This window comes from Crocodylus siamensis, chromosome 6, assembly GCF_052110815.1.
Source record: "Crocodylus siamensis isolate JL-2025a chromosome 6, ASM5211081v1, whole genome shotgun sequence".
Taxonomy (NCBI): domain Eukaryota; kingdom Metazoa; phylum Chordata; order Crocodylia; family Crocodylidae; genus Crocodylus; species Crocodylus siamensis.
Genome location: NC_143400.1, coordinates 7215438 through 7227729, shown reverse-complemented (window position 1 = coordinate 7227729; position 12292 = coordinate 7215438). Strand labels below are relative to the sequence as shown.

General features: G+C 58.3%; 1 protein-coding gene across 8 annotated transcripts; it reads right to left on the bottom strand.

The window, feature by feature from the left end:
• Positions 1 to 300: 300 nt before the first annotated feature.
• LOC149860817 (gametocyte-specific factor 1-like) lies at positions 301 to 11022 on the bottom strand. 8 transcript variants are annotated; one of them, XM_090051123.1, is made up of 10 exons: positions 10516 to 10595; positions 10072 to 10127; positions 9647 to 9758; positions 6820 to 6920; positions 4902 to 5028; positions 3916 to 4002; positions 3507 to 3567; positions 3129 to 3217; positions 2548 to 2587; positions 301 to 783 (listed from the first exon to the last, which is right to left on the bottom strand). In XM_090051123.1, the coding sequence occupies exons 2-9, from the start codon at positions 10087 to 10089 to the stop codon at positions 2571 to 2573; spliced, it is 612 nt and encodes a 203-aa protein (XP_089907249.1). In that variant the 5' UTR covers positions 10090 to 10127; positions 10516 to 10595; the 3' UTR covers positions 301 to 783; positions 2548 to 2570. The 8 variants fall into 8 exon arrangements, with proteins under 8 accessions (XP_089907249.1, XP_089907250.1, XP_089907248.1 ...); XM_090051124.1 differs by lacking the exon at positions 10516 to 10595 and adding an exon at positions 10492 to 10509; XM_090051122.1 differs by lacking the exon at positions 10516 to 10595 and adding an exon at positions 10403 to 10507.
• Between the last annotated feature and the right edge of the window lie 1270 nt (positions 11023 to 12292).

Genomic DNA, 12292 nt, shown 5'->3' with positions numbered 1-12292 from the left:
GGCAACAAATGGGGCCCAGGACATGGATGAGCAACATCGCACCAGGTCCCCGAGATGGCTCATGCCAAACCCTGGCTCCCTGATGACCCAGCCAGGGCTCCTGCTAGACTGTTTGTAACCTCCTGGTCCCAGCAGGGCTCCACATGTACCAGGCACTCAGTGGGGGAACAAGACTGTCTGCAAACCCACTGGTGGGAGCTGGGTCAGCCCCGTGAGCAGATGCCCTGGGCCTGGCCTACATGCATGAATGCAGCAGCCCCCTGCCCCCCTCAACTCAAACAGCCACATCAACACTTAATGGTATTTAAAACACAGTATTTCCCCTCACTGCCCCCCACCTTCCTCAGCCAGCCCAGCCCCATGCATGGAGACAGGCAGGGCTGACATGGGGTAACACAAGCCCCAGCCCAAGGCCGAGGCCTAGAGTTTAAAGGAGTGAAATGGTAACAGGAGTGACATGGTAACACTAGAAGCCACCCCCATGTGGTGCGGGGCGCCTGGCCGGTGCAGCTGGCACATCCGACTGACAGCTGGACCCAGACACGGAGCCCAGCCCTGGTATGTGCTGATCCCCGGCCAGGGGTTCCTCATGACCCATGCTAGGTGCAGGGTCCCGTTGCGGGGGGTAACAGTGGTTGGCTCAGTGGGCTGGTCGGGGGGGCTAGGTCGGGAGCAAGCACCACAGCACAGAGGGGCCCATTTCTGTGGGTGCCTGGGCTGGCCACAGAAAGGCAACAGGAACTACACCATGACTTCTTCTCCATCCACATTAGTTGCCTCTGCCTGTGATTAGATGAGAAGCCAAGATTTCAGAGCCCGCAGTACTGCCACTGGGCATGGGAAACTCGTTGCACACCTGGGCCCCCATGCACAAGAGGTCATCTCCGAGCTGAAAGACATGCTCCCACTGCTCCCCATGTAGAGACATGGATGCAAATACTCCGTGAGGATACCATGGTAGTGAGTTCAGGGCAATCACAGGCAGGGCATGGGGTGGGGGTGAGGGAGCATGCCACGACTCAGTGGAGTGGGCAGGTGAGGTGCAACAGGCCCCAGGGTTGGGGATCAGGGGCTGCTCTCTCTTCAGACCAGTTTAACCCTGTTGGGTCAAAGCAGGGGTGTGGATGTTGCCCTGTGGCCTTCTGGAGTTGCTAACCTGAGTAGCCCTGGGGGGGCAGGGGGAGCCGATGTCTCCAAACATCCCATGGCTCCCTCAATAAGGGCTCCTGGGACTGGCCCCTCTCCCAGTGCTTACCAACTAGGGCAGGACACTTGCTTAACAGCCAGAGCCAAGCCCCCACCCCAAGCACAGACCCAGGCTGGTCATATACTGCGAAGATCTGCACACCACCCCATGCATGATCCGTGACCCGATCCAGGTGGCTGCAGATGCCACAAGATGGCATGGCAGCTCTGACAACACAGAGTCTCCAGCTGGCACCAGCCTGGTGGCTCCAGCACCTGGAAACCATGCTCTGTGCCACTGTGCCCTGGGAATACAACACTTCCATGCTGCAAGCTCCTGGTCCTGCTGCCTGGGGCTGGTTCACCCTGTCCAGCCCAGCAGTACTTAAAATGTACCTAGTTAGGGGCTTGGGAGGCTGGAAGGGGCCCCACAGGCCTAGAAGGACCATTCCAAGGAGGCTTTCAGAGCCCAGCTCCACTCCCTGCACTCAATGCTTCCCCAATCCCCGCTGCCCAGTGTGGGCTCCCACCTTGCTTGGGTGCACACAGTTCCAGGTGCAGGCCAGCTGGGGAGTCGCACATTGGAACTAGCAGGGCCTTCAAGGTAGGGAGCATGTCCCAGCTCAGAGCTGGTGCAGCCTACAGAGTGTTGGGGCGGGGGGAAGCTCCCAGAACCAACACTGAGCTTGGGGGTTCACTGGCCTGGTACTTGGGAAGGGGGTCCCCCCCCCATGAGCATCCCTGGACTCTGGATAAGGGCAGGGTCTTGCCCCATGCAGGAATGGCAGGGCAGGAGTGCCACCTGGGGGCGGGCAGGGGAAGCAAGTGGGAACTCGGAGCATGTCTGTGCCCCCCCACCCCAAAAACCTAGTACAAGCTCCCTGTGGGAAACTGGCTGGCTCTTCACAGCAGCAGCTCAGGAACCTGGCACATCTAAGCAGCAGAAAGGGGGCATGAAGCCTATGGAAGCAACCTTCACCCTGAGTCTCCCTCCCCCTCACTGCAGAGGTGGGGACTTGCTAATGAAGCCCAAGCAAAGGGATGGAGTGCACAGGGGAGGGGGCTGGGGGAGCCCCTAGAGCAGGAAGGCTGGCATGGGATTTCAGGTCCTGTTCTGGGCTTCTCTGGTCTGCTGTCCCTTGTTCAAGTGGGGACGGGGTATCGGGGGAAGAATCTCAGAGGCTGGCATGCAGGCTCCGTGCCACAGACAGCAGCTCAGAGCTGTTCTAGACTTAAAAGCAAGTGCTCGATCTTCCCCAGGAGTTAAAGTCAGGGCTAACATCAAAGGAAATTGCTGCTTCAGCTCTGCAGCTGGGATGTGAAAGGGAGTGCGGGATGAGGAGGGGACAGAGGAGCACTTACTTGGTAGCTCAGGGCCCTCCCACTCACTGCAGGTTGCTGCCTAAGGTGCAAGAGGTTGATGTGATCAGTGTGAGCAGCACAAAGGGTGCACAACCCTGCTCCCTCCCCCATCATGTGCAAGCAGCAGGATCTGCTGGGCCCCCAGAAAGCAGGGGCGGCAGCAGAGAGAAAAGCCCAGGAGCGGCAGCCAGGGTCTGCAACACAGCCCCCAGCCCTAGGTAGGGAGAGGAGCCAGGTCAGCACAGGGAGGAGTAGGACGGGTCACAAATCCAGGCATAGCCAAGCCCAGCAAGCCTGACGCTCCCGAGCAGGTCTGGCTTCTGCCATCTCCAGAACAGGGCTCAGACAGGCCAGCCAGCCTGCTGCTCCGACAGCCTGGCGCCAAAGGGAGCCTGGGCTGGCTCCTCCCTAGATCACGCCCCCAGTGCAGAAAGCAGCAGGAGCTGGGTGGGCCTGTCCTCCTCTCTCCCTCCTGATAGGGGGAGAAAGCACATGCAAGACAACACTGTACCCCACCCTCCCCCTTCCCACCCAGGAGCTAGTGCCAGGCAGGGCAGACACCAGAGGCCCCACATACTTACCCCTTTTCCAGGGAAGGGCATAGGGCAAGGACCTGGGAGCCCGCATGCCCAAAGCAAGGTTGCTCTTAGGTTCCATCAGCACATTGGGCCTGTGGTTGAAAGAGGCAAAGAGTTGGCTGGGGGGATCTGTACAGCTCAGCCATGACACAGAAGGGGACTACATAACAGCCATGGTGAGGACGCACTAGCAGATTCAATAAGGTAGGTTGGGAAGGGAAGAGCTGTCCCAGTCACGGATAACCAGGCAGACCCCTACACCTCCTGGCCCGGAGTTAAACGGAGGCAGCAGCAAGAGGAGAGCTCTGGCTGGCCTGGGACAAGCTGCCAGAAGTGGGGGTGGGTTGCACAAGGGACTGGAGCAGCTTGTGCTCTTCCTACCTGGTCTCGCTGCTGTGGACTATGCCCCAAGTGAAGCCAGAACTTGAAGATTCCTGCAGCTCTGCCGGAGAGAACAGAAGATAGCAGAGCTTAGGGCCACACACCTTTGTGGGATGCTCATGGAAGAGGGTGGATCTGTGTCTAAAGTCCCTTAGCAATGGGTACTCCCAGGTCTGCAGGTGTCATGGCACAGGTGGCCATGGCCAAGGGGACATGAAAGTATTCAGGAGCATGTCGCCACGGGGAGCACAGCCCAGGGAGAGGGGTTTTTGCTGTGACAGAGGAACAGGGGGTCATAGAACCTGATCTCACAAGCTGGTTCCCAGAGGTCCCTCCCTCCTGGGGACAAGGACTGAGGGGGATAAGGTGAAGACAGGGACAGATAGCAGCCGGTGTTGAAGATCCTCACCAGCATCCCAGTCCTCATTGCAGGGGGGCGGCTGCCATGTGTTGCCCACGTTGGTCTCCACTCGCCAAGAGGAACCTGACTGATTCACTGGAAACAAGAGAGCAGCTGGCTGGGGCCTGTGACTGTCTGCGACAGCTCCTGGCTGTGCCAGGCCCCGTGCACAGGCAGCTCCTAGTGCCCCGCTCTCCAGCGCAGGACCAGGCAACTCTGCACTCACCCACAGCACAGCTACACAACTGGGAGAGGCCTCAGGGGTGGGGGGCTACTGTCATCCCCAAAGCTGCCAGGGAGCCATGTCAGCACTGGCACAGCCCCTGCAAGGGGTCCAGCCCAGAGATCTAGCCCATTCTCCAACATGACAGCAACCACAGCACAGGACACCTTCCAGCAAGGGTCTTGGGACTGGGGTGGTGGGCCTGAGAAGCCCTAAACCCCGGGCAGGCTCATGCATGCAGGGGCAGGGGTGTGAGGCCCTGTGGCTCAGCTGGAGAGGGCTCTTCAGCCCTGCAGCCCAGCCAACCCTTGGGCCACTCTGCTGGAGGGTTAGCAGGCAGGTGTCTAAACCATCAAGCTCCCTGGTCATTGAAAAGTGGACTGAGATGCACATCTGGCGCACAGCCCTGAGCCAGCCACCGTGATCTCAGGGCCTATGTATTCACAGCAGCACTGGGGAGGGAAGGCCTGGGTCTCCCCTTCCCAGCCCCTCAGCATCCAAACACACAGGAGCTGAAGGTACCACCAGCACCGAGATCCCTGGCTAGTCCTGGGGACTGTGCCAGCCAGGAGCATCTCAGGGGCTCACAAGAATGAACCTGACCCACAAGCACCGAGTTTCAACCAAAGGTGGCTGCCTCCGTGTCACCCAACTCTGCAAGGAAGAGGGAAGGACATTATGCTTCCATGGCTAGGGCTCCCCTGCAGACCGAGCACTGCAGGGGCCAAGGGAGAGACTGAGGGGTGGGTTGGGGGGGAAGGGACATCCTCACCGATGTCCTGCTCGATGCAGCTCTTGTCCTCACAACTCGAGAGGTGCTGGCCGATCTCAGCTCGAGGAACCCGGTGGCGGGCATTGAAGGGGCAGGTGACCAGCTGCTTGGCGATGTCAGGGTGATTCTAGGGACACAGACAGGTACGTGCTGGGGTCATGGACAGAGAAACTGTGGCAGGGCAGGGAGATTCCCACTATGACCATGCTGGGAACAGCCTAGAAATTCCCAGATTGAAATGCACAGCCCAAGCAAGGAGCAACATCACCATGGCATGGCTCAGCGCAAAACCACTAGGAGCCAGGAGGAGAATAAGTCTTTGGAGCCCTGAATAATTCAGCCACTTTCCTCTTCAAGTGAGGGGCTGGTGGAAAAGACATGCTACTCATGTGCAGCTGGCATCCCTGGCATCTTCACCCTTCAGAGGCAGCTGGACAGGACAGGAGAGCCTTGGCGACGTGGGCAGCCATAACAAGAGCACTTGAGCATGGATGCACTCCCCCAGCAGTGTCGGGTTCCCTCAGGCAGAGAAGGTTCCAGTCCCCTCAAGTGAAACTATCTGTATCAGCACAGATCAGTCATGCTGGCATAAAGGCAGCAGCAGCAGGGTCAAGGACGTGGGCTGGGATTGCCTGGCACAGCTGTGTGGGCAACACACCAGCAAAGCCATGACCGAGGCCAGGCACTAAACACACTCAGGGAGCCAGCAGGGCTCTGGCCAGCAGGGCAGCAGACCTCAAGCATGCAGCCAGGGTCCCTGGCAGCTCATAGAGCCTGTGCTACTGCAGCTTCACTGCAGCTGTTATATGCAGAGGACTTGCTTAGAGCCAGCTGAGGCAGCATCCAGATGCAGCCCAGACATTTTACTCTGGGGCCCTCAGGGCTAGGCAGCAGATACCAGGGGGCAGGGAGGAATGGGTCAAATCCTCTGTTCCAGGAAGGGCACCAGCCTTGCCCCCTGCTCAGTCTCTGTGCCCACATACGGGCTGAGAGAGGTTAGTCTAACCCAGCAGTGCTCAACCTTCCAGTCCTACCCCTGCTGGAACAGACCCAATCTAGCACACCACACAGGACCTTGATGTTACCTGGCCTGCCTGGCACCCTGCAAGCCCAGAAACCTGGCAGTAGGGGAGCTGCAATTAATGCTGCTGCTGCCCCCCACAAGCAAACTTCTGGGCTGCAGAGAACCTGGAGGGCCAGGGGTGAGCATGTGTGGTCTGACAGGCACGGCGACAAGAGCCCAGTGGCTGCTCTGCAGAGGCGCCTGCATGACCACATGCAGGCAGAGGGGTGGCAGTGTTGCACCGCTTTCAGGACACAGCTTCACAAGCAAGCTCTGAGCCACAATTAGCTGGGGCTCAGCTCTGCACAGTCACTTACGGTGAAGAGGGCCCGAGGGGAAGCAGAGGGAGGGGGAGACAGTTTGCATTCAAACCCCAGAGACAAGATTGAGAGGCGAAGAAAGGGCCCATCTGGGCCTAGGGAAGGGCACCAGATGCACGTTCAATAGAGCTATTAGCAAGAGGGCGACAGGCTGCTGGCAGCTGCGTGGCTGGCATGGCAAAAGCAGGAATTTGCCGTGCCACCTGATTGCTGCTGCTTTGCCCAGCCTGGAAAACACCCCTAGGGTTCTAGCTGCCTTTGCCCTCTGCCCTCCACAACCACCCCCTACTGCCTGTGACAGGAGGACCCCAGAGAACCCCTGCCCTTTCCTTCAGGACAACTACACTGTTCCAAAATTCAAGTGGAACTCGAATGTCTCCCTCAGGGAGGTGCCAGAGACTTTGGCAATGAAAACTGTCCTTTGAGCCCAAAGCAGAGGGGGCTGGGGAAAGAAAAGCTGCTTCCCTTGTAGAAAAGCTGTTTGACTGATGCATTTACAAGGCCATGGCTTTTCAGGGGCTCAGGGCACTCCTACCTTCCTGCACTTTATGAGGTGGTAAGGGAAGCGACAGGCTCGGATCTGGTGATGGGCATCATAGGGGCACTGGACCAGCTTGTCTGGATCCAATGGGTCGGCTGGAAAAGAGAGAGACAGACGCACAAGCCGTCAGGAAAACAAGTCTCCAGGGTGTCAGCTCTGGGATCAGCGAGTGGGGGAACGCATTAACTGGGTTACACCATCAGCCTTAACAGCCCAGAAAATAGGAGAAAATTGCTACGTTGGACCCTTGCTCTGGGTAAACAAACTCATTTGCTTGGCGATGGGAATGCTAAATAAAACGGATGAGGCGCCGCCTGAGTGCAGAGCGATGGGTGCCCGAGTGCACAGCCACGAGCCGGAAAGAAACGGGCCTGTCAGAATATCCTGAAGCTCCTGTCTTTGGTGCATACAAACGGCTCTTTCGGGCAAGCAAAGAGCAGTGGCAACGTTTCCCCTACACCCTCTCGCCCCACAGGGAAGAGTTAGGGGCCTGCTAAGGCAAACAGGTACAGCAACAGGCATTCTCAGGGCCCCTGGAAGTGAATTCAGATCTCAGGGGAAAGTCTCCTCACAAAAAGAGGAACAGACCAGCTGGAAACTGCATTCACTGGACGTTTCAAGAGGAGGCTGAATAAGCACTGGGCAAGGATGGTTTAGCAGACACAGGTCTGCAGGGGTGCCCTGAGGTCCCTCCTAGCCCCGTGACTCTGATTGAGATGCATCCCTCACAAAGCACGCACTCTCTCCTGTGTCAAAGGTTTCTAGGGAAACTCCAGAGGTGAAATCAAACTGGCAGGATGCTCCCTGGGCAGAGATACTGGACTAGCAGGGAGTGAACATGGTCTCATGGCACCCCTACCTGTCTTTGCACCACGGAGGGCCTGTGCCACACCTTCAGTGACAGTTCAGGCTCCTTAGTCCCAGCCTTTGCTGGATGCCAAGAACCAAGGACTTAACCCGAACACTGGCTCCCTGCATGTCTTCTCTCCATAAGCACGAACATCTGCTTTCCCTTCTCAATGGGCTTATTCTTTCCCGTAATTAGGCTCATGGATTCCAATTGCTCTTTATTTGGTCTGCAGCTACTTCCGAGCTCCCTTCCCTCCACAGGTTTCTTGGCCTCTTCCCCTTCTTTAAGTGACTCTTCCCGTTTGCATAATGAGGTTAAACAAAAGTCATTATTCTCCCTGGTATTTAGTAGAGGCTGTCTCTGTCTCAGACCTGAGGAAGGGAAGGGAACTTAATTTACACAGAATGCCTAATGCTAACATCTCTCCCAAAGGACTAACTTGTGATTCTCTCAGTGGGGTGCCATGAGATCCCTTCCAAGGGTGCTGAAGGGGGCCACGCTATGGTAGCACCTCAGATGTGCAAATAACAATCCATAGCATCAAAGACATTTTGCCCCGTCATAGGCTCTGTTTTCCTTCAGGTCCTTACAAAAGCTTACACTGCTCTGAATTAGTCAATAAGATGAAACTCTGCCTGACTTTGGACTAACTGCCTCTTTTCTCAGCGACAGCTGGGCTAATAAAACATTGTCGCCCGTGCTGTGCTTCTTGCAAAGCTTCCTGGCATTCGGCAATGACAGGCCATCTTTTCCAAAAGCCATCGGGTCAAGGAAGCAGTTTGCAAGGCAGAGCAGTTGGCCCTGGGTAAAACTACCAAAGTGCATTAGGAGCCCAAGGGCCTTGGAAAAAAACTAGTGGAGCCCAGGCACTTTCTCCACAGCTCCTGAAGCCTCAGCATAACCTGGTGTCATTGAGGAAAGACACAGGGCACAGGAGCCATAAACAGTTTGTACTGGTCTGCACTCCTGTATCAGCCCTCAGTCACCACATCCATGTGCCTCCTTGGGTCTGGGGGAGCGCATAGGGGCCCTACGCACAGGCTGTGGGGGGCCGTGAATGCTGTTCTGGGGATGAGTGGATGCTCTAGGCACCTTGCCACCGCAGCAGCAGGGCTGGGAGACTACATCCTTTTTTTTTTTTGAAAAATATATTTCTATAAGTATATACACACACACCATACACCATCTAGCGTAAACTTTACATCACACACCTTAAACCACATTAAGAAACTATGCACCTGTTACAACAAATGCACCCACTCCCCTGCACCCCCACCTTTTCCCTAACCCAATCATAGTCCCTTGGTACAGTGGGGGGCTAGGATTAAGTTGGTACCACTACAGCTAGTCACAGCACCCTGCATGAAGCATGAGTAACCTTGGGTCATGCTGGAACCAGCCAGGCAGGGTAGGTTACAGCAGGGACTAAGTCTTCAACAGGATTCAGAGGCCCTGGTCAGAAACCTATTTCGGCTCCGTCCACACCAGAGAAGTGTTTGAATCAGTGACACCCATTTACCCTGCTATAAGCCGGGGGGTAACAATTGCATTAGAGCGCTCTGGTCTCACATCGTCAGCAACCCCCACTGGCCCAGCCTGCTCCCACAGCCTCTGCCCAGCCCCTGGCTCCCGCTTCTGTCTGCAAAGCCGACCTCCTCCCCATGCCCTCCTCGACCTCTCGTGCCTCACCGGGGGAGGTGGCATTTCACGGTCCCAACAAGACCGTGGCCACTCTGGGGTGCCAATGTCCCCTGGTCACGTACTGCGGCTCGGCCACAAGGCAGCACGCAGGCACTAACGCTGCAATGCTGAGCCTAGACGTGCCTTTCCTTAGAAGCCCCCCCACCCCAGCCCAAGCTTCAGATGACAAGTCAATTCAAGCAGAACCCTTTTTACGTCAACCCTCTCGCTCTCCCTGCAACCTGCCAGGAATACAGAGCAGTGCAGCGCAGCCCATGAAGACCTGCTCACCGTAGTCCTTCTCCAAGTGCGCTCTCTCGGCGAGGGGCGGGTGGCGGAGGAGCTGCTGACCGCCTCGGAGAGCTGGTCTCTGAGGTTCATCCTCCTCCCCAAAGTACCTGCCCTAGAGCCAGAAGGGAAACAAGCAGCAGCTTCAGGGCAATTTGCCACCAGTCAAGGAGCAAGTGACCGCCCGAGAACCTCACACTGCTCCTTCCAGTCCCTTAGCGCTGGCTTCGTGCCAGAAAAAATCCACCTCGTGGGGGGCCGCGGCTCTTTCTTTGACTCGTGCTCTTTGAGGAGACCTCACAGGGGAGCGTTTAAGGGGAATAAAAGAGGCCAGGCTCCGAGCTGCACAAAGGCTGCAAGCTCGGGTGCTTTCCCCTGGCTGCAGGCAATGCTCCCAGCTGCTCCCCCTGCCCCACAAACCGACGTACGTGCACCTTCCTGTCCATGACGCCCACGAAGCACTCGTCAGCTTCCCCCTAACGACCTGAAGCAAAAACAGTATTAGGTCCTGCCCCATTTCCCCCCGCGACGCAACACCCTCCTGAGGCCGGAGGAGCCTGCCCAGCTGCTCCGTTGCAGCCCCCACGTGCCAAGGGGAGCAGCAGAGACTGCCTCATTTGGGAGATAGTGCCCCCCCCGGCTTAAATAACCCCACCTAGTATGGGTTGGGGGGGTGCCTAGTCTTGTAGGGGGGGCATCTGGGCTCATGGGGGTTGAGGGTCAGGGGGGCTGCCTGTGTTTTGGGGGGGCATCCAGTACCAGTGGGGGTGGGGTTCTGGGCTGGGGGAGAAGGGTACAGCCAGCCGGACCCCCCCCCACTTCAAGCACCCGCAGCCCGTTTCTCCCACCGGAAGTCCCCCTCCCTGACGCACTTCCGGCCGCAGTGAGAAGGCGGTTCCCGGCCGCTTCTGCCTGCCCGGCGCAACAACGAGGCTCCGGCCCCGCCCCCTCCCCCGTGGGGCCAGAACGAGGCTCCTCTCCCCCCACACCGAGTGGTGAAGTCCGACTCGCCGCTCCCATTGCGGGGGGGAGGGGGGAGTTGAGATCAGGCGAGCGCCCCGGGGACAGGGGAGCGGTGCATGCTGGGAACGTGGAACACTGCATGGTGGGGGTATGGAGCGATGCATGCTGGGAGTGTGGCCGAAGACAGGGCTCGTGCTAGAAGAGGGCGGAGGTGCAGTGCTGCCTGGATGAAGCCACCAAGCACGTGCCAGGCCCTGCCACTGCCACCCCTGCCGTGGGCCTGGGGAGGGGGAGCAACCACAGAGGCCGGATCTGTCCCCCCCCCCCCCCCCAACACCCCTCGCCCAGGAGCATCCTTCAGCCACGGCGCCCTGCGCCTCGGCTCGGTGCTTAGGATCCATTTTCTGGCTTTAAGCTGCGATAATCGCCGCGAAATGGGCTGCGCTGTTACTCAATGACCCAGAAACGCCAGCGCCTCCGATCCCAGGCAGATTGGAGCTCCTGCAGGGGCGGGGGATGCAGCCGCCTCGATAAACAGCCCATGTCAAGCTTCACCGGGCCCCGCGGCACACGGCACTGCGGCAGGCGGCGCTGACGAATCGGCTCCGCGCAAACAAGCCCGGCCAGGGTGAGTGAGTGACAGTGGCGCCGACTTGCAGCCAGACACAGGGCCCGGGCAGCGCTGGGGCCCCTTCGTGCCAGCACCGCATTCGCACAGTGGTGCCCAAGCGCAGGGCAGAGGCACCCTGCCCCAAAGAGCTTCCAGGCAAGGCCTCCTCTCCTCCCAGCCCAGGGTCCAGGAGATGGGGGGCGGGGGGGTCAAGAAGGGGCCACAGAGGCGAGGTGGGAGCCAGGCCACATGAAGGAACCCAGCCCCTATTGCCCTATAGGGGTGGCTGCTTGTCTACAGATGCCGCAGCCCAATGAGTGGCCCTAGGAGGACCTCCCCATACCATGTAGTGCTGGGCAGGTGTGTGCAGTGGTTAGAGCAGTGCTACTGCCACCACCACACGTGCTCTGACCCAGGCTGGGGTTTTCCACAGCCGTCTTGCAGCATGCTGGGTTCTCTGGACTATGGAGAAAAGGAGCCAGGTCAGAGGGAACCCCCCCCCCCCAAGGTAGCCAGCTCTTTTCACCTCTATTTCTCATAAGCCAACACCAGAAATAGCAGCTTGGTCAAGAGCCACCAGCTATTCCCTGCCCCACCGATGAGAGCTGGCTGCAACACAACCCCTGTAACCCAAGATTTCCAACCAGTAGCACCCAGCGCCCCTGCCAGGGCCTGGGTCTGCAACTGCCACAGCCAAGGTCCCCCCTGCCCCTGCTGCCCACCCTGCACTACCAAGTGGAAGGTAAATGCAAGCCAGGTGGGAAGGCCTTGGTGGGGGGCTCAAGAGGGATTTTTTCAAGTGACTCATTTGCTAGCACTGCCTTTCTCCTCCCCTCCCTTCCCTGTGCCGATAGCACCTGGGGACTCATCCTGCAGAGACGCTTTCCACTTCAGCTTTTCAATAAGATGCTCTCGTGTGTCAAAGCTCCGTTGCTTTTTGCTGTTGCTATTTTGGGGACAGCCAAGCTGCCTCCTGCAACAGGTATCGTCTGTGCAGCAGCCAAGTGGATGCACGTTCCTGGAGCAATGCGAACGCTCGAGCCAGACCAGTTCCACTGGCAGAGAAGCCAGCTGGG

Excerpts from the sequence above, each read along its gene's own strand:
- LOC149860817 (XM_090051119.1), bottom strand. The coding sequence starts at position 11,007 with ATGGATCCTAAGCACCGAGCCGAGGCGCAGGGCGCCGTGGCTGAAGGA. Across the intron at positions 5,029-9,646 it reads GCACTTGGAGAAGGACTACG|AATCACCCTGACATCGCCAA; the intron begins GTGAGCAGGTCT and ends CTGTGTCCCTAG. Across the intron at positions 3,218-3,506 it reads GTCCACAGCAGCGAGACCAG|GCCCAATGTGCTGATGGAAC; the intron begins GTAGGAAGAGCA and ends TTTCAACCACAG.